The sequence below is a fragment of the Pezoporus wallicus genome, unplaced genomic scaffold, assembly GCF_028554395.1.
Source record: "Pezoporus wallicus isolate ANWC-B61680 ecotype Strahan unplaced genomic scaffold, APGP_CSIRO_Pwel_v1 scaffold_7392, whole genome shotgun sequence".
In the NCBI taxonomy this organism is placed as follows: Eukaryota; Metazoa; Chordata; class Aves; order Psittaciformes; family Psittacidae; genus Pezoporus; species Pezoporus wallicus.
The window spans coordinates 4,336,309-4,357,856 of record NW_026639923.1 but is presented as its reverse complement, the minus strand read 5'-3'; the positions used below and the strand labels follow the sequence as shown (position 1 = coordinate 4,357,856).

Below are 21,548 nucleotides of genomic sequence, written 5' to 3'. Positions count from 1 at the left end.
GTTTTTTACTTGTTGTGTCTAGTGAATAACTTTAGTATGCAATGTACAGTGGTAATTCTGAAAACTAGTTGCAACTTTCATTGCAATCTGTATGTGTGATTGTCAGTAGTAGCTTTCTGAAAGCTGCCTCTCACATCAGATCTTTGCAGTGAGTACAGTTTATGAATGCAGTCCTTATTTTCATCCCATTCAGTAAATATATGAACATAGAAAGTGGCTGCTCATTCATTTAGGGCCACAAAAATGACTAGAGGGCTGGAGCATCTCTACTATGAGGAAAGGCTGAGAGAGTTGGGGTTGTCCAGCCTGGAGAAGAAAAGGCTTCAGGGAGATCCTATTGCAGCCTTTCAGTTCTGAAAAGGGGCCTATAAGAAAAATGAGGAGAGACATTTTAGCAGGTCCTGTTGTGATAGGATGAGGGGTGATGGGTTTAAACTAAGGGAGATTCAGGCTGCATGTGAGGAAAAAATTCTTTACAATGAGGGTGGTAAAACACTGGCACAGGCTGACAGAGAGGTAGTGAATGCACCATCCCTGGAGAGACTCAAGGCCAGGCTGGATGTGGTTCTGGGCAACCTGATCTACTTTAAGATGTCCCTGCTCATTGCAGGGGGGGGGTGGACTAGATGGTCTTTGAAGGTCCCTTCCAACCCAAACTATTCTATGATCCTTTGAGTCCCTTCAGCAAGCACCCATATTCACATGTTAAATAGTGGTAAAATGTAGTAAATATCTTTAGTTTTTCCTTCATTGTCAGTCAATAAAGTTCTGCTTAGGAGTTTTCTGAACTACAAGTGCCTACTTGAAACAATTGGAATTCTAGAAGGAGGCTTGCCAATGGCATTTATTTTAGGTCATCAAGCAGACAAGGGGGTCAGTGAGTAAATCCAGTTTGAGTTATCACTGTCACGTTTTACACAAGCATTCAAAATTATGAGTTAGCATTTCAAGGATTCTAGAGAAGCCATGTAAGTTGTTTTAACTTTAAAAGTTTCTTCTACTTCAGAAATCCTACGAGTCAACAAGTTTTCCTTTACTTAACCTGCTCTCCCTCAGAGAATAGTAATCTGCTGGAGTAGCTGCTGTACTATTAAGGTTTTTTAAGGTGCTTTTTTTCCTAATGAAAATACATGTAAAGATTCCTTTAACTACAAAACTTTGGATGTTAGAAAATCCTCAGAATATCTCAAGTAGAGTAAGTGGGTTGTATTTTTTTTTCTGTTTGGTGCTGTAGTGCACCACTTCTATACAATAATAAGTTATCAGTGAACAATTGAGACATACTTTGAATAAGTAATAATGAACAAGATTTTTCTAAAGCCTTTACATGGAAACTAGTTAAGAGGTTGTGTGTCAGGTCACAAAGTGCTTCCATACTCTTTTTGTCCCCTGTCTTTTGATTGGGCCTAAGTATATTTTGTAGTTCAGATGTTTTACACAAACTTCAGAGGCAGACAGCTGTGCTATGTTCTTATCTAGGAAATGATGGAAGTTCTGATTTCACCAAAGTTTGTTGTGGGCCAGGGCACTTAATGAATTTTCTGTCCACCTCTGTCCAGTGACCTGCTCCAGCAATGTGTTGCATCTTAGTGAGGAATAACAGAATTTATACTTTGGCTCTGGGTTTCTTTGACTAGGTGCATAGTGCAAAGGGTGAAACATTGAGAAGAGCCAGAGTTCAGAGTGCAAGAGCAACTGCAATATTCTTTCTTTTACATGCATTCACCTGCCTGATATAATACAATTAGTCAAGATCAGGACACTTAACTGTCAGTGAAATGGAGAGGCATTTGTTTGTAACTCACATGTGAGCTGCTCCAAGACCCTTCTGTCATCAGACTGGTTTTCATTGCCAAGAACACACTTTATTTCTTGGCAATATCCTGTGACATCTGTCTTGTGCTATGAGAATTTACATGGGTCAGATTCTCATGGGTCAGATCCTCAGACTGTGTAAATCGGAGCAGCTATGTTAAAGTCACTGATACTATAGTGACTTATGTCAGGTGAGCATATTTCATAATATTAAGAAATACTATTCAAATTAAGTATTATTTTTTATCTGTTTGTGTTATTTTTGCACAACAAAAGGAAAAATTGATGACCATATTAAATTCTCATGTGTACTGGGTATACAGCTTACAAACAAATTGTATCCCAAATTAAGCTGCTTGAAAACATTTTTAAATGGGACAAAAATTCTCCTTTCAATTGTTGGCTATTAAGAACTGTGGATTAATATACACGTGTTTTTTCTAAAGGCAGGAGCTGTGTTCTGGCTGGCTCTTCAGTACTTGGCTCCTAGCGAAGTAGATGGCTGCAGAGAAGACATAGAGGTGATTACTCAGGAGTGAAATGTTATAGAATTTGTATTGATGCAGCTGTTTAGGGTGTCTTGGAGGATCACAGATGGAAAATTTGAATTTATTTAATTGCTTTTGCTTCAATGATGAACATGTTTGAGACCAACAGGAATTTTTTAGTTACTATTTTGTTAGGTTTGCAAAATACAGGTTGGGAGAGCTGGCATATTGAAGTGTCAGAGAGAAAGACTCTTTCTTTGTGCCTTTGTTGCTCTGAAAGATATATAGCCCTTCTCACAAGTGTGTTCAGATTCTTCAGTCTCTTCCCCAGCAACAGCTGGTTTCTTGTTAACAATTCAGCTCTGGCTTTGGTGGTTTTTTTGCACATTACCAATATTTATAGAGACTTTTGACAAGGAAAAAAATGCAGTTAATTTTGAATGTAGTCATTTGCATGCAGCAAAGGATGCAAATTGAAACTGCAGTGACTAAACCATTCACTTTGCTGAAAAGGCTTCTATTTTGTTATGATGACTCCTGTAAGCTACATATGTGTGAACTGCAGTATACAGCACTTGTTAATGTTGAGAAAGCAAATGAATATATAAATACTCTATCAGAGCATCTAAACACTTCTCTAATGATTGAATTTCATAAAAAGATGTTTCTTCAGCATCCCTAGAAATAGATGCTTTTAATATGGCAGACACAGACTGAAAAGACTGGAGAGTATGTTGGAGATTTCTCAACATGCATTTCTACAAATTCTTCCTGCACAGTTTTAGTCTTTCTTATTGAGAAAGCTAGAAAATACCACCAAGATGATGGCTTTTGGTTCCCCTGTCCTTTGTAAATCCTCATAGTTATCTGAAGCCTTAAGTCCACAGAGGTTTTCCACAGGAAAATGTGAGTTTTGCTTTCTCTCTCTCTTCATTGGCTAATGTAAAAAGAATGGTTTGAAACAGCAATGATCTCATGTAGAAATCATGTCTTAAGCAAAAACTTATAATTGTTTTTCATGTGGAAGTCAGTGAGAGATTTTATCAGCACCTACCTCACAACTCTATCTCAGCTCCTAGTCTTTGATGAAGATCTGAGTGTTTTGAGAAGTTCAAGCTTAATCCAGGACTATTGTAAATAGATTTTGCGATATGTTCCATATATGAAGGTCTGATAAGATTAACATCTTGCAGGTTTTAACACTCTTAAAAATTCACATATTTCAGTTTCGCAGTCAGAAAAACAGACACAAGCTACTGTATATAATCAATTTTTATTGGATATTTTAAGGGAAGTGTTTGCTAAAGTAGAGTTTAGAGCATGGTAAATGTTCCGCACAATGAAAAAAATTAATCAGTGTTTCATTATGTTACTAAGGCAATGAACAAGTCACAGTCAAGATAAATAAGGGAGTCCTGATTTTCAAGGTTTTGGAGTGTCTTGTGCAGATTCACCCAGACTGTATTTTGTTTGGTCCTTTTGAACCTCTAAGACTGCACCATTTCCTGGAATTCTGCAAAAGATAAAAGAATATTTACAGTAGAAATAGTAAAATGAAAGGAATAGGAGTAAAAGATTAGTGGCTTATCAAGAAATTTATAATAGGATTTAACAGAAAACAATTACCTGATAGATGACTGAGAGACATTGCCTAATGTCCTTCTAAACAACAGATGGAAGTGTTTTGCTGACACTTATAAGGAGTAATATAACGTTCAGGGTAGTTTTAGCTTTCTCTCTGCATATTACTGATCTTGGGCAAAAATAACAGAATGGCTACTATGTAATTTGAGTAAGAAGTAGTTAAGACCTGAAATACAAGAATTAAAAGTGAATCCATGGGTCTTATTAGTGGTTTGTAACGCTTCAGCAATTGCAAAGTGTTGATTTAGAACACAGTCTAAAGCCAAAACCAATGTGCAGTTCCATGTGGAATGATACTGAAGTATCATTCATGATACTGAAGTACAGTAAGATATTGTTATTTGCAAGATCTTTTAAATGTCTGTCTTTTGTGAGTTAGAGTTTTTGATCAGTCCCATCCCTGAATGACTGTATTAGTATATTGCTTCATAAATCATGTGTGTTTATTCTGGCGTATTTCCTAAGGAACTGGATTTAATTCCTTCCAAAGAAAGAAACAGAAGAGTTCTGTCCTCCTGGCACAGTGCGATAGGAAATCTGCATACCAGCACATTCCCTGCATGCTATTCCCTAAGCCCCTTTCATGCTTGTCTAGGCAGCATGCTTCTTTCATGGGGCAAGTTGCCACTAGCTGCAAGTCTTTTGTGTGAGTGTGTGCTTCCTGGTCAAAATGGGACACAGAAATATGCAATTAGGAGATCAGGAGGTTTCTGCACTGAGCAGCCATTAAATCACACCAGCATTTCCACAGGGTGAGTGCAATATGCTGCTTCTTAGAACAGCTGCTCCTTTCTATCTGGTCTTTCAACTGCCACTGAAGATGAATAGCATCCATCCCCATGCAGAGAGCCTGTTGTGGAATCTTGTGTCAGGGTAGTGACACTTGATCATTCTGTTCTTCTCATGCAAAACAAATATTAAACTACATGCTGCTAGCTCTTGCATACTGTGAATGATTTCACTGATTAGTGTAACTTCTGTTGGGAGATAACTGCTGTAAATGAGCCCATATAGGTGCTGTTGGTTCTCCTGTGAAGAGGTGGTTCTTTTGCCCTTGATTTTACTTTTGTGTATTACAGCTAGTGCTGCCATAAGTCAGAGTAAGTGGGAGGAGAAATAAAGGGCAGTTCCTTTCAAAACAACTGTAAATTTCTGAGAAAGCTCCTTAGGGCAGCCTAAGTGGTTTTTTTTGACTTGCTCATGCAAAAGGAGTTGCAGAGATGAACCTGTAAGATTAGGGACTATTTCTGCCCTTAAACAGGTCGCGACTACAAGGGTTTCAGTAAAATTACTGGAGGTACATTAATGTACCATGAGAATAAAAGGGAATCACACATCATTGAAACACAACCTGAGGTGCCTTATTCTGTATATAAGTACATTAATACCTTCAGCCCCAATTTTACCATCCCCATCATGATCTGCAGCTGCCAAGAAGGTCTTGGTTTCTGAGGAGGTTAACACTCTGGCTCCACATTCAAACCTCTGAAGGAAATACCTAGGAAGAAAATAACTTTGATTATGATTTTCACAGAATATTATTATTTTATGCTGGCTGTATAATCAAAATGATAGCTATATATAAATAATTTACCATAATAGCCAAGTTCTTCAAAATCTGCTTTGATAGACGAACTAAATCTTAGTCATACATTTCTGTTTTGTAAGTCCTGCCCTGATACAATTAATTCTACCCACTACCAAAATCCATCCCAAGGAAGTTATTTTTTCTATACTGAGCATTAAAAGCAGGTATTTACTAGTTGTCTCTCTGTAGGGATTATCTACTTAAATACACCTTTGACAATCTGCTGGAAGTTTTAGCAGCATTCAGCATAACTTGTGCTCTCATGTACAAAACAGCTCTGGAAAGAAAAGAAGTGCTGATTTTTTGATACCCTTTGAACAGTTAACGAAATCCTTACTTGAGCTCATCTTCCTCAATAAAGCCACTTTGGTCATTGTCAAGAATCCGGAAGATCTCCTTCAGTTGGCTGCTACTCTTTTTAGACATTCCACTGATCTGAAAGAATTTTTTGGGAGTAAAGGAATCTGGAGCTGAAAATAAATTAATAAATGAATTAACCCCAGACCACTGCATTCACTGTTCCTAAAAAGTCTGAAGATGCTGCTTTGTTATAGTTTAATTGTTCTAAACATGAACAATAGATAAAGCTTGTCGAAGAATAAGTTTTGCCATACTGAACCATACCCTCCTAAACAGCAAAAATAAAATCACATGGGGATGTTACAAACTGACAATATAAATCAGTCATGACAGCTAAGTAAAGAGATTATAGAAACATGTTTACAGTATGTGCTTCTTCAGTATTCCTTTGGGATTGCACTGAACTTGCCATGTGTTACACAAAGTAATAGATTTTGAGTTTTAATTGTTTGCTCACCTTGGCAGTCCCGCAGAGCAGCAGCAATATCGGAAGGGCTTAGAATGTCTGTAAGGCTCATTTCAAACCTGTGCAAAATAATATATTGCAGACAGATTTGTGAAATGTAAATGCATGTTACAAAAAATCATTGACCAAACCATCATCGCTGCTATTCCTAAACAAATTAGAAGACTTAGTATATTACTTCCTTAAAAATAGCAATGCTGAAATAATACTTCTTAATTACGTGGATTACATAAATGGTCTTGTGAGTTGATGATCACTTTTTTATAATTTACCTGCATCTTGTGGAAATACAGCACATTTTAAACTCTGTGTAACCATTAATCTTATAATTAGTCTTACTGGAATGCATAGCATCTGGCAATACAAATAACAGTATATGCAGTGGAAAAAAGAGTCAAGAAGGTTTGCTTCTGTTTTCTCCCCAACAGCTTTGAAGAATAAAAAGAAAACTGATACTTATCTCTATATAAGGTCCATCCATATGTAATTCCAGCAATTAAAATAAAAATCTTAGAACAATGGTTATTGTACTTACTACTGTTGCAGCTCTGCACAGTAATTTCATTTAATTAATCTCAAGTCAGCTGCTCACCTTTATAGTTTTCTCAGCTAGGTAAAGGAAAAATAGCTGAGGAGATAGCAGGCAAAATAGTAATGTCGGCTCTGGCTTGCCACTCTGGCTTATAAAGGATTCAAAAGGTGACAATAACCACTACTTAGGTTACTGTTTGATGGATCGAATGTTTGGTTTGAGACCAAGCTCAAATTTCTTCCTTAACTAATTAAACTTTTCTTTCTATTTATATCCTAATATAATATGGACAAGAACAACAGTTTTTTTAATAAATCCTCTTGTGCTTAATTAAGTACAACTCTGCCATCAAAACGTTGCCTTTCAGTCTCCGAGTATGGTAAAGATTTTCAGTTAACCTCTGGACCTTAAAGTTGCTCACTGGAAGATGACTCCAGCTGTTAAATCCTTATGAAAAGAAACCAGCTTGGTTTTCCGGAGTCTGTTCATCCTTTGGAATGTATAAAGGAAGTTGAAAATGAAAGATCTGAGGTGACAGCATGTCATTCTGACAAAAATAACTTGTCACTAGTATAGAGGAAAGCATGCTGTAATTTGGGGTGATTCTTCTCCAGTAAGCAGCATTTCAGATTTCCTGACCGGTTTCTAAATTGCAGTGCTGTCCCTAATCAGGGGTAGAACAGAAACCAGTGCCTTCAGTGAGAGCAAAACTCTGAAACTGGGTAAAGCTGAACAAGCTGATCCTGTTTGTATTCCCTGGAACATTATAATCAGATGGCCTACTTATTGATCTCTTTTGAATACTTTAAATTACATGAAATCAATAATAGACCTACTTGAAGTGGTAGGAATCAGACTTTGTTAGTGTGGAGATAGATTTATATACATTTTACAACACAGTCTCACAATATATTTCCTTATAAGAAATTAAAACTGTAGGTATAAGTAAGTGGGGGCTTGTTATATATTTCATGAACATTAGCTTTGAAAAAAAACAAAAACCTTAAGAAAATTGAGAACAACAGATAAGAGGGTTTCCTTCAGACAAAAATCTATTTCCATCTTTAAGGGGGTTTATGTGGACAAAACTGTAGGATGAAAACCAATAAGACCCACCTGTATTTTGGCTAGAGTTTATAGTATAATAGTCTATTATGATACCTAAAGTAGTTTTCTCCAAATACTTGAGCACTGATTTTTTCATGAATGGAAATAGTATGTTATGCTGAACAAGTAACATTTTTTACAGAAGCAAAAGTTACAAATTATGCTGTGGAGTAGAGTAGTAATGTATCTAAGCCCTAGTGGAAGTTAATGGACTACAGTGGGTATACTCCTGATTGGTTTAATGACAGTAAGAAAAGTATCAAGCATAGCAATTGTTCTGTAGCCTGTTTGTCTGAATTTGGATAGAGAAATAGGTATAATTGACATGAAAAAGCAGACACCATTTAATGATACTTTTACCTTTCCTGCTATCTCTTTTGTACACAAAAGAAGGTGCATTGATCATGAATAATCAGATGTATCTTTAATCCCAAATATCAGCTGTCTAGTAGCAAAAAAATGCTCTCCTGTCTCAGTAGGAAAACTGTCTGTAGTAATCTGGAAGAATGCTTTCCCACTAAACCTGAGAACCCTGGCCTGTTGTAAATTCATATTGTCTGGTTAAAAGAAATCAAACACTGTTTATTTATACAAATTGAAGATCTGATCTCAGGTCTTTTGGTGTCCTTTTCATTTATCATCTTCTTTCAAAGCTATATATTCACATACTTTCTGTCTGAGGTTTGCATGATGTTATGATCTGCCAGACAGTGGCAGTGGGAATGAAGCACATACTGTGCTTTCTGTGGAATGACCCTGAAATAGCTTTCATCCTTGAGGCTACCTTTTTGTGCTCTGTTGTGAATTTTCCCCTTTGCAATCATCTCAAGTTGATATGAGTTTTAAAAGAAGGGTTTTTTTACTGTTTCCTCTTGACATTTTTACTGTCAAGATGTTCCTAGAGAAAACGGTTTTCCTAGGTCTCCATGATAGTGCCATAGACGTTACTTTACAGTAGGCTTCCTTTATTTGTGCTTGCTCCTACTCTGCTCCTTCTCTATATCTGCTGCTCATTGATCTGCATTTTGTTTTAATTTTTGACTTGCATTTCAACCCTAAATATTGAAAGCTAATGAGAATAAGAATGAGAAAATTGAAGTGGAATAGAGGAAAATGATGAGATCAAGGCGAGCATATAGTACTCAAGCTCAAAATATGTCTGCAACTAATTCAGGAATTGTATTAATATATAAGCACCAAAATATAAGCACCAAATATAATCACTCAGTGTCATCTGGTTACTTCATACACTCTACCAGGGCACACAGAGTGCTGAACTGTTTTTACATGTATTCAACAGTAGCAAAGTAGCCAGAATTAGTATTATATTAAAATATGATCTCAAATAAAAGTGAGCTGATTGCTACAAGTTCACTATTGCTTATGAAAGGATCTTTTAGTGTTTGAAATTCAACACTGACAACAAAAGTGATGCTAATCCTGGCTGAAAGATGGCTTACAAAAGCCTAAAAGAGCTGAATTTCAGAATCATGTTGATGTCATTGTATATTGATACAGCTGGGAATCTAGGGTTACTGGGTTTTATTTATTTATTAATGACACTTCATCTGAAGTACAGGTTTCCCTTCACTACAATTAGAATGAAGTAATCAGGGATGAGTATAATATAGAAAGGGATGTTTTAATTAGATCATCTATTTTACAGCTAAATCATCTGCCTGTTTTCCTTACTTCTGGGGTATGTATTTTCTTAGGCGATTGTAATCCCTTTTTAGGGGTTCAAAACCTGAGATCCATAAAAGAAATTTCCTAAAAGATATTATGCAAGCAATGTAAAGCTATAAAGAAAATACCTAATAATTCAACCAAAACAACAGCTGCTAGGTAGGCAGTTAACAACTGTGCAAAATCTGGTGCAGAATCTGGGTATTGCGCAGTTTCCAGGAATGTTTAGCACTTGTTCCTGTGAAATACAAGAGAAATTATTAATTTGTTTGGTTTCGATTTTTCTGCTCTGTGGGGACATCTGAAAGTGCTGTTGAGTTGTTCATGTGAAGGTTTATGTGCCCTTATAACTTAACTTCTGTTCTTTTTTCCGGAGGTGTCTTTATGGATAACATATACAGGAATATTAAAGCCATTTTTGTTTTGTTTCAGACTTCCAGAATTAAACACAAAAGTGTAGTTCTGAGAAATACAGAGAAATCCTGCTGATAATTTCTTGCTAGGAATCTACACTTATAAACCAACTCTTTTCAAGTCAAGTACCATTCACTTCTCTAATGAGCAGAGGATAGTTTTGGTAAATCATTGTCAGGTTGTGGACTAGTCTTGTACTCTTTGTGTTCTGTTTGGTATAAAGTATAGAATTAATTAGCAGCGGCAATCAACCGAAGACTTCAAGCAGATGCAAGGGAAACATCAGCGGTTGTCTCAGGTGAGATCAGAGGAGAGGTGTTAACCTGAGACCAACTGCAACATTGTAGAGAGGCACTGTAGCAACTTGTGAAACCCACACAACTCCCATCTTTCAGTTCTGGTTGTGTTAGGGCCAGAACAATTGTATCATAATCCTGGATAATAGATTCTGTCTTTGTAATGAGTTTGGAAGAAATGGAAATAGATACTCAGTAACCTGTGTGATTGAACATTAATGTTGATGTTTCAATGGTGATGGCAGAGAATCTTAGTGTGAATATAGTTATCATAATTGAAAAGTGCCTTTACAACAAAATGAGTTCTATCCTGCCACTTCAAGTTGCCTCTTAAGACACATACTTTAATCATACAGAAATAATTACAGAATCCAATTTGAATGGTTGCTTGAGCCATAATCTTTTACCATATTAAACAGAGGAGTTCAAGAACATGGTTTAGTATTTGATTTTTTTGGTATTGTGCATTATTACAATGAAGGATGAAATCCAGGCCTTGGAAGCCTCAGTGACAAAGCTTTCTTTCCCTGCAGCAAGTAGAGGACATTACCCAGAGCGCTGAGCAGAGATCTGGACTGTAGAATCCATCCTGCAGCACTGTGAGTCTGGAGCTAAACTAAGACAGGTACTTCTCTCATGTTAAGAGAAATGTCTTGTGTACTTTCCCCACTTTAAATTATGTCCTTAGTATTCTGTGTAAATGAGATTGATTTCTATTTGAAAATGATAGCAGAATAGACTAACATAAACGATTAATAGCGTAAGTAATTCACAGAGCTTGGTCTGATCATGGTATTTTTTTCACTTAAAAAGCTGTCCTGGAAGATCTCTGCTAGCATTTGATATGCTGTCTGCTGTGTTTAAATGCACTTGCAAGAGCTTCTGTGACTCAGTAACACAAAAAAATCTCTGACCCTAAATGTAATTGTTTAAGATATTTGTCTGCTGTCAGCATTACAGACAGTGTCAGATGGAGTGAGCTTTAAAAGTCTAAATTGTTCAGGGTTTCTGTGCATTTTAAGAGTAACTGTGCCCTAAAGTTGGAGGCTGTGAAATAATCTGGATGCTGCCTTTTGTGACATGTAAAAGATATGTACAGTGGTACTATACTGTTATCAAAGGCTTTTTGCATATGGCTGTATTTCACTATGACCCAAAGTGTAAGAAGCCATGGTAAAATAAGGCAAATAGAAAGAGTTGGAACCACTTCAGTGCTGTATTCACTGCCTGTCCTAATTGATGGCTGTGGGATTTCTGCCATTAATTTCAGCAGTAGGAGGATGTCTAACCCTTAGTGAGGTATAAAGTAAAAATACGCTATAATTAGAGTTAACCTTATCAGAAGTAATCATCAAAAGTCACTTGTTTAACAGAAATGGCCTTCTAAATAAAGGAGAAGCAGGTGTCTAGATTCAAGCAGGCACTTAATACACATGCATAAAGCATGTGACAAAGTTCCCTTGACAAAAGACAATCACATACATAGGGACTCTGGCAGAAAGGGTTGGATAGACACATTTGCAGAATACAGTCCATGGTTTCAGACCTCCAAATGTATGATTCCAGAGGAGTGTTCTTCAGTTTAAGGGAGCAATGTGGGAATGTGTGTTTATGATCATGCAGCAGTCTTTCCAGCTGTGCCCTTACAGGTACAATTTGAGGAGCTTTCTTAAAGCACATAATAAGCAGTTACAGAAATTTCACAGTATCTGACAACCTGTGTGAGTGAGAGACAGAGAGGAAAAGAAAGAAAGAAAGGAAGTGTATTCATGTAGACAGAAAACAGCATTTTCGCCACCAATCTGCTTAGTATACTAAAAGAAGAAAAGGTCTAAAAACTATTCTAGTCACAAGCCCTTCTTAACTTTCTGGAGTGATCACTGAAGCTGATATCAGACCTACCTTGTCATTAATTTTTTACTGTTCTTAATGGAATGGTAAGTGGTGAAATTGTCTTAGATTTGTAGGCCTAGGAGGCTAATCAGTGTGGGAGTAAATGTGGGTAAGTAAAGGAGCTGCCTGCTCAGTTATTTGAGCTGTCTGTGCCTTTCTCTCTCATTTAGCTATTAATATTAGTATGATGCTTGAAGATCTTCAGGTGACCCATATTACTTAGTGAAAATATAAAACATGGTATCAGCTGAGATACATAGCATTTTCCAACAATGAGATCTTTTAGCCTTGCAGTCAGACTGCAGTTACTAATTCCTCTCATTTTCCTTTGTTTGTCGCTCTCCTGCAATGACATTGAAATCAGAAACGTGATTTTGTTTGATGGGTAATTCTTTTTTCACTGTTAGGTAAAATTCTCCAATATCAGGGCGTGGTTCATTTATTAATGTTAGTGGAAATATATTTTGGACTAATGTATAATGAACACATAATTGAGTATTCATTGAAGTTCCATAGATTCCCCCATTGAAGTTCCATAGAATTCCCATAGATTGTATTAATGTTTCCTTCCTTCTCCATAATGTCTTATCATAAATGTGTTGTGCATCAGAACCACTAGAGTGTTTCCAGATGCTTTTGAAATGAGGATTTTTGATCTGCAAATACTGAAACATCTTCCTCAATAGCTCCAACAAGTACAGTACAAGACAGCTGTCATACAGGTTTTTGTGAGATTAATGCCCAAGAGCAAACTTTTCAAGAGTTCCAAATTTTTTGAAAAGAGTACCTAGGAGGTAACTATCAAGTTGGAAATATAATGTTCTGCATAGTTAAAGCCATCTAGTTTTTTTTTTAAAATTGGATGTCTATTTTTATTACATATGTAAGCCAAAATCCCCTCTACACCATACTTCCCAATTTAAGAACTGTTAGCAATTAGTTCATTTTTGTAATCTAATTTGATTGCTCTGTTTGTATTATGTCAAAATTACAAAGATATCATCAAACTCTTACTTTTCAACCAGAACCCTAACTTACTGCACAAGCTGGATGACCTTCAGTTAATGAGCAACCATTCAGAGTTTTGCATTCTCCTCATTCCTAATTTCCAGCCTACTGTTTCAATCTGTAAAAAAAACAGGATTAATTTCATAGTAATATTTTAATGGTGCCCTTCTTTATTATACTTAGAATCATAGAATCATAGAATAGTTAGGGTTGGAAAGGACTTTAAGATCATCTAGTTCCAACCCCCCTGCTATGGGCAGGGATGCCTCCCACTAAACCATGCCACCCAAGGCTCTGTCCAACCTGGCCTTGAACACCGCCAGGTGTCCCTGTAGCCCCCCCTTCAGATACTGGAAGGCTGCTATGAGGTCTCCACGCAGCCTTCTCTTCTCCAGGCTGAACATCCCCAACTTTCTCAGCCTGTCTTCATACGGGAGGTGCTCCAGCCCCTGATCATCCTCGTGGCCTCCTCTGGACTTGTTCCAACAGTTCCATGTCATTTTTATGTTGAGGACACCAGAACTGCACACAATACTCCAGGTGGGGTCTCAGAAGAGCAGAGTAGAGGGGCAGGATCACCTCCTTCGACTTGCTAGTCATGCTCCTTTTTGATGCAGCCCAGGATACGGTTGGCTTTCTGGGGTGCAAGCGCACACTGCCTGCTCATGTTCATTTTTCTCATCAATGCATCAATTTCTCATCATACTTAACTCACAAACATTTGTGCATTTATTTTTACAGCCCTGTGAGATGTGGGCATAAAGTTATCCTCAGTTTTGAGATGAAGAAGAGCAATAGAGCTTTGATTATTGAGGCAACATGTTCCAGTTTGCCATGATGAAGCCCCAGGGACTTGATTTTTCAAAGCGCTTTTCACCTAGTTTTATTCAGAACACAGCTGCCTTTGCCTTCAGTTACATCTGTGTGGGTTGTAAAACCACATCTTTACAATTAGATTTCCATGCAAAATAAATGACTTTGGATTATGGTAACAATTAATACTTTTTACATTGATATTGTGAGAAAATAGCATGGATATGATTAAAGGGTACCAAATCTCTATTCTGGATCTCTGTGTGCAGACCTTCAGGTCTCATACTGACCAGAGAGGGGAACTCTGGGCTCTCAACTTCTACCTCTCTGCAGGTAGAACCATGTCTTGCTTCTTTGTATCTCTGTGCCATGGTGTGCAACTTGCTAAGTACAGCTGGTATGCTGGGTATGTAGGGTCGTATGCATGGCAATAAAGGCATTCAGTGTGCAAAGTGGATCCAACAAAAAGTATTTATTTCCCAACTGCAGACTAGCACTACAGACCTTTCCTGAGACTTGCATCCTGCTCCCACGTTCTGGAAAAGATGTTAGCATTCTGTATTCAGAGATGATTTTATTTAGCAAAACTGAGTCATCCACAGAAGTGGGCAGGTGGGGTACTAGAAATGCTCTGACTTGAATTAATTCGAGCAGACAGAATGTAGTTTTAACTTCTTGTAAGTGGAGCAATGGCGCCATCAGGTGGGCAGGAAGGTGAGGGGTTCCTTGGAGAACTGAATGTATCGCTATTTCAGTATTCGAGGTTTATCTTGGATCCAGTTAATCTTATATTAAAACTGACAGCTAATTAGTGCTAAGTCCTGCCATTTAATTAGTGTATGAAACATAATCAGTTGCATAAAGAATGACATAAAAACATTTGGAGCATTAAATATACCTCTTAGTTGAATGCCACTGCTACCAGTTACCATAACCAGGTTTTACACCTGTATGTTTTACTGATTTTAGTTTTTTTATAACAGGTGCTATCTATTTATACAAATACTGAAAATTAAATGGCCACAGAAATGCTTCTAATTTCTCCTTTTTATATTTTTACTTGCATCTTTAATGCCCCAAATTCAGATGAGCAGAATGGATTCCAGTTCAGTCTCCCAGTGGTATGAAGACCTTTTGCTTGAAATATTGGGGAATATGGTTTAAATAGTGCTTACACTACTTCAAATGTTTTCCAGCAATATGAAGTCACTTGCCAGAGATTCTTAATGGGTACAAAATGTGTAAATAAAGAGTAGGTTTGCAATAGGAAAGGTTGTTTATGGCACTGGTATCTTGGTCTTTATCTTGACTGCTTGTTAAAACTTGACCAGATCTTGAAACTCTGTAAAAGAAAAGAATAACAAAAAGGAGCCACATTATGTAATCACACAGACAACAAAAGTACTTAGAGTTCGAATGGGAAGCTCATTCCTAAAAGTAGCACACTGTATACTCAGAACAATAGATACTCAAGACAAAGGAAGTGTTGCATTCAAGTGTTACATTGTACCATAGTTCAGTAGTAAAAAGCAGTGGAATTATATACTGAAATTTTATAAATTTATCAATTTTGGTTCCCTTCTCAAAAAAATCTCGGTAGCCTGACCACCTGTAGCCAAAGGCAGCATATAGACCAGCTCCTATGTTAGATCCTCTCTACAATACTGAGCAGACCTAAGCATCTTGGAGTCAGATGCATAATAACCAGTGTATGGAGTCGGGCAGCTTCATAGAGCTAACCACTAGAAAGTCTCAGGGACAGGTATTCCTCTGTTAGATAAAGGCAGTCTTAATCATCCACTCCAATTTTACCATCTCCGTCACTATCACCAGCTGCCAGGAATGCATCAGTCAAAGTTCTGGCACTGGCTGAGAAATGCTGCAGTAAGTGTCTGTTAAAGGTGAGAGGACAAATGAGAAAGACATACTTGGTACTGAAAGCATTTTGAGTTTGGTATTGGTAATACCTGTAAAATTCCAAGCCTGACTCGATTCTTAAGACTATTTCTAAATCTCTTTGTAAATAATTTTGCATTTAATGACAAAACGTCCTCTAACTTCAGTGAGAATAATGGTAACAAAGTAAGAGGGATGTTGTATCACAACACGTAAAAATTCTTTTTGTTTCATTGGATTAAAAAGACAAAGTTAAAACTGACCCCATAGAGGCAGGATTCATTTTCCCTGCTGTGTCATCTCTGCTACTAAGATGTAGACTTAAGAGAGGCAAGAATTTTTCTAACCTTACTTTTTAACTTCGGTCAGATGAATATGCTCTTGAAGATAGAATATCATGATGAAAAGAAAGATTAGAGAAAAATAGGCCTTTGAATTCAGTCTAGTAAAAAATCTTACAAGAATAAAAAGCAAACTCCAGTAGAACTGCTATTTTTATCTTCACAGTCTGTCAGTTATCCCTACATTAAATGAGTATTTTCAGTGCTATCAGAGTGTTTCATTGTGATCCAGTCTTTCCTTTGTTATTTGTCTTGCAGCTCCTTCAGCACACGCACACACATGCACACAGTTGTCTCTCATTCAGAGACAGAATTCATATTGGCTTTATCAGCCTTTGATGCTGCCCCATGAGGGCAGCCAGGTTTGGTTACTGGGGCAGTTGCAACCTAGGTCCCAAGGCAAACGAGGACAACTGCCCTGCAGGGGCCAACAGTTCTGTCTGTTACTTCAGATATATGTAGTGCATCTGGCTTGCTATTTTCTCTAGTTAAGTCTTCAGGTGCAAAAGCAGAGGACAAAACCAAACGTGTTGGTTGATGAGAAGTTCAACATGAGCTGCCTTTCAGCTCTGAGGCCCCCAACATAAGAAGGATGTGGAGCTGCTCAAGTGAGTCCAGAGGACGCCACAAAGATGCTCACAGGGCTGGAGCACCTCTCCTAGGAAGACAGGCTGAGAGTGTTGGGATTGTAAAGCCTGCAGAAGAGAAGGCTCTGGGGAGACCTTAGAGCAGCTTCCAGTGCCTAATGGAGCTGAGAAGAAAGTTGGAGAGGGACTGTTCACAAGGGTAAGTAGTGATAGGACCGGGGTGATGGCTTTAAGCTGAAAAAGGGTAGATTTAGTTTAGATATTAGGAAAAAGTTCTTAACTGTGAGGGTGGTGAGACTCTGGCACAGGCTGCCCAGAGAAGCTGTAGCTGCCCCATCCCTGGCAGTGTTCAAGGTCAAGTTGGACGGGGCTTTGAGCAACCTGTTCTAGTGGAAGGTGTCCCTGTCCATGGCAGGGGATTGGAACTAGATGGTCTTTAAGGTCCCTTTCAACCCAAACCATTCTATGATTCACAGAACTGCACAGCATTTGGAGATCTCTGGTTATTTCCATTCATTTTTTGTGTGGATTATTGTGATGTCTTCAAAAACCTCAGTTTCCTCACCCTGCCACTTAGTTTTACCTAAGCCAAAGACATAAAAAACTGTAAGGTAAAAGATTTGCAAAGTCCTCTTGGCTTAATTATTGTTCAAATGACAGAGATAATAACTTATATAGATGTTAGTTAAGTCCTCTTGACCTTTTACAGAAGTCCTAGAGCCATGTGGTGGCTCAGATACCCCAGGGAATAAATTACTGTGGCTGACAAGACCTGCTAGCTTATCAGATTGATATTTATATCCCAAAGGAATGTGCATGGTGTTTTAGACAATATATAAGGTTTAGTACAAAGTGAATCCTTTCAGCTTGCACTTATTTTTAGTCTAGTGAGTGACTTTTGATCTGGGAATGGAAAAATAGTTATTTTTTTGTATTGCTTAATGATAGCAAAAAAAAAAACATTTTCATGGTAGACTTTGCCTTTCAAGAGCCCAGTCCTGGTAGGAATTACCCATGAAACTCCTGCAATTGCCCCAGTAGTCTTCAAATAATACTAATACTGATACGTTTGTAATAGACACATACGACAAACAAGTGGAATCTCACAGAAAAAATTTTTATTTTATATCAGCCCAAAGTATTTTCAGTAAGCTAATATACAAGCTTTGGTTACGTAGTTACTGAAATATGTACTTTAGACTATAAAAGTCTACTGTTGAAATCTACTATACTTGCTTAGTATTGATTAATTAAATGGTGCACATTTGAAATCAGCATAATAAATGCGTCCCGTCGTAGAATGGAGGTTGCCAGTTGTTCAGCAGCATGCAGGAGAATGCATCAGTTAAGGGTCAGGAGTGAAACTGAGCAGTGAAAGTGGTGATATTTGGTTATTTCTTTCTTTACTGAAAACATAAACTTCTTCAAGGAAGCAGTAGCTAAGCTCAAGCTGCAGCTTTTTTTCCTTACTGGTTATTGATGGGATCCTCTGCTTGACTGTCTCATGAGATCTGCTGTAATGGACTGACCTTCAGAATGGCTGAAATTGTCCAGTGGTGTAAAAAGCCACTGGGAGAACATTTCACATGGACACACACAAACATGCTCAGAGAATCATTGTAGATTTAAATATTTGACTAATGCCATGACATTTAAAATAAAGCCTAGCACTTGGTCAGTCTAACATTAGGCTGCTGTCTTTTCCTTCTAAAATTATATAGGTGAAAATATAGACAAAACCTCATCTTGCAAATTTTAGTTTCCTTTGATCATTTCTTCAAGAGAAAAATGCTTTAGAAGAAGTGCTAATTGTATTATTCTAAACGTATGCTGTGTGGAAAATGGAACATTCTGAAAGCAAGGTTTTCTGGGCTATATACATATAAGATCAACTGAGCAAGTTACTTTTAAAGTATTTTATTTTATTTTATCCTTGTGGATATGTAAGCTAAATGATCCAGCCTTTCCATTTGGGAATCTAGCTTTGCCTTTTTTTCATATTCCTAGGAAATAATGCACAGCATGGCCTGGGATCAGAGGAGATCTGATGATTGTGGCAGAATTACTGTACATTCAAGAAATAATCTTTGTGAGAAGACTACACTGAGGTTGCAAAGGATTTATCGAGAAAGTTTTTTAGTATTTCTGTAGCAAAGCAGAGCTTGCCTGTAGAGGGCACCAAAGACAGTCAAGTCCAGCTGTGAAATCTCTGGGACTACTTGGGCTGAGAGAAAACTGAGGAACTGAGGGTGAGAACAGGTTAGCGTGTGGGCGTTCATGAGCAAGGAAGAGAAGAAGAAGGAACAAGTATTTAAAAGAAGTCTAGTCTAACACATTACTCGAAAGGCTGGAATATAAACAGGCTAAATGGAAAACTGAAATAATTCCAGATGACTTTCCTTTCCAGATGACTTTTTCCTTTCCAGATGGTTAGAAAGAACAGGGTATTTCATCTGCCTAACAAAACCAGGTTGTACTGTGTTTATCTTTATGCTGGCTAAACATTACAATTTGTTAGGGACATCTTTACAAATATAGGATCAGTGTGTTCTGGAAGCTTGTTTGGTAAATCAGAAAGTATCTAGGACATACCAGCTGGTTAATATTTAGTCGTGATGAAAGCAGTGGGATTATATTTGAGTGAAGTATTTGCATATTCTACTGTGACATAAGCTCCCCTTTAAACTCCAGGTCAACATTGTAACTGCAGGGGAAGGCATTGTCAAGGGGCACCTTCTTTTCATATTGTAAGCGATGTGGTGATCTGATTTTCTTTTCTGGAGCTTGACACACAAAAACTGATTTATTGTTTACATGAGTGTAGAACATGCTGATAAGCAAATCAAAAGTTGCGGAGCAGCTGTATCCCAGGTGCTAGATAGTGTGCTCTCTAGGCCTGTGGTACAGAGAGTGTACCAGAAGATCCATATCAGTATAATGGCATCTTTCTGTGCTTGATCACAAAAGTAGTATGGAAATTGTTTCATAAAATGGTGACACTTTAAATTAGTTCATATTTCACAGCATCTGCTTATTAATATATTTTAAAGTATATGAAAAATCAAGCACGAAAATGTTAGGTTCATGCCTGGTCAGGGATTTAAACATATATTTCAGTAACCCATCCCAGGAAATTAATCCAGCCTTGGCCCCCTCTGCCTGCAGCGTTTGTGTGAAGAGCTCCAGGCACCTCTGATGATGCTGCATCAAAGGTTTTCCGCATGGGCTGTCTGCAAACTCAAAGAAGAAACTCTACCAGCTTATGTGTGCCATGAAAGTTCTGACATCCCCTTGCCCTTCTTGTGCTCTCTTACTTATTAGAAGATGACTGTGAGATTTCAAACAGTTGGAGAGCTGAAATTGAATCTGAAGTTTACGAATGGTGCTAGGTTAGGATTTCCAAAGGAAATGTTAGGAGGCAGCCAGCTTCCACTAAATACCAGGAGATTTTATCTTGTGCATGATTCTGCTCCTTTATCAGCACAACTCAAAATTTTGGTTTAAGAGAGATGATGGATTCAGTAGTTAGAGCACCAAGGTTTGGGATATTTGGTTCAAAACCCTGGCCCTTGATGTCTTTTTTCTAAGAGCTTGTACAGGACAAGCAATTTCTTTGTGTTTATTGCCACTTAAAGAGATCATAGTACATGTTTATTTCACAAGAAGTATTGGGAGGATTAGAGATTGAACTGCTCATACAGGGTAATGAGGGGTCTGACGTGTGTCTGAGAACTCAGAGTCTCTGGGCTCAGTGGAACTCACATCTGCTGCTCACATTTTGCATTGCTCTTTAATTGTCATAAGTAAAGGTAATACATATAAACAACATTTCCTTTATCCTAGGGATTATGAAGCAGTATTATACTGAATATTATACTGCTTAGGACAGTCTTAACTCTAAACCTTGGAATGGGTCATCAGTGAATAATACAGGGTGCTGTTAGATACTTTCTGACAGAATTTGGCTTTTAACTGGGTGCTTAGCAGTGTTTTATTTGTGTATTTCCTTTGTAAAAGCTGGTGCAGAGGATTTGATCCTTACTTATTACATTTCCCACAGAGGTTATAGAACCTCCATCCTCAAAGATACTCAAACTCAGCTTAGAGGAATGTGTCCCAAGTTGGCCTTCTGAGGAAGCAATTGGACCAGAGACCTTCAGAGATCCTCTCCAATGTGAATTATTCTGTGGTTCTATACCTTAATGTGGTAACATTGTGATATCACCATTAGTGTATTTACTACTTCAGATGGCATCCACATACACATCCTGCAGTCAGAGGTTTTCTCTAGAGTAATGACATTGTCAAGTTCAGAGAACACTCTGTGCTACCCTAAGGAAACTGAAGGCTGCCACTGTCTGAATTTAAACTTATTGAAATGAACCTTCGAAGAAAACTTTACTTTTTTTGAATTTGTTTACTTTAGGTGGAAGATGTTTTGTTCTACTTCAGTTAACATTAAAAATGTGGATCCTAGTGTCAACAGAAGACCTAACATGGACTAGGCATTATTTTTGCTGAACAGTCCATGGGCTTTTATGTAATTGGGAACTTTTTGGAGTTCTACTGTAATTCCTTCTAATGAAATGGCTGGATGGTTTTATTAAGATTTAA

General features: G+C 37.6%; 1 protein-coding gene and 1 long non-coding RNA gene across 4 annotated transcripts; one reads left to right on the top strand and one right to left on the bottom strand.

Annotated features, from left to right (window-relative positions):
• The first annotated feature begins 2,261 nt into the window (after positions 1-2,261).
• On the top strand, positions 2,262-21,548 carry LOC130603271 (uncharacterized). Of its 2 annotated transcripts, none has more exons than XR_008973108.1 (3): positions 2,262-2,336; positions 10,930-11,021; positions 20,995-21,548. It is a non-coding gene; the product is annotated as an uncharacterized LOC130603271 (long non-coding RNA). The 2 variants fall into 2 exon arrangements; XR_008973109.1 differs by lacking the exon at positions 2,262-2,336 and adding an exon at positions 10,025-10,398.
• Positions 3,618-7,098, bottom strand: LOC130603270 (parvalbumin, thymic CPV3). Of its 2 annotated transcripts, none has more exons than XM_057416900.1 (5): positions 6,897-7,098; positions 6,353-6,420; positions 5,873-6,005; positions 5,336-5,445; positions 3,618-3,816 (listed from the first exon to the last, which is right to left on the bottom strand). In XM_057416900.1, the coding sequence occupies exons 2-5, from the start codon at positions 6,411-6,413 to the stop codon at positions 3,791-3,793; spliced, it is 330 nt and encodes a 109-aa protein (XP_057272883.1). In that variant the 5' UTR covers positions 6,414-6,420; positions 6,897-7,098; the 3' UTR covers positions 3,618-3,790. The 2 variants fall into 2 exon arrangements, with proteins under 2 accessions (XP_057272883.1, XP_057272882.1); XM_057416899.1 differs by having other exon boundaries at positions 3,623-3,816; positions 6,954-7,048.

Coding starts and splice junctions, on each gene's coding strand:
- LOC130603270 (XM_057416900.1), bottom strand. CDS start 6,413: ATGAGCCTTACAGACATTCTAAGCCCTTCCGATATTGCTGCTGCTCTG. Junction 6,006..6,352: donor TGCTCTGCGGGACTGCCAAG/GTGAGCAAACAA, acceptor ATTTATTTTCAG/CTCCAGATTCCTTTACTCCC. Junction 5,446..5,872: donor ATTGAGGAAGATGAGCTCAA/GTAAGGATTTCG, acceptor TTTTCTTCCTAG/GTATTTCCTTCAGAGGTTTG.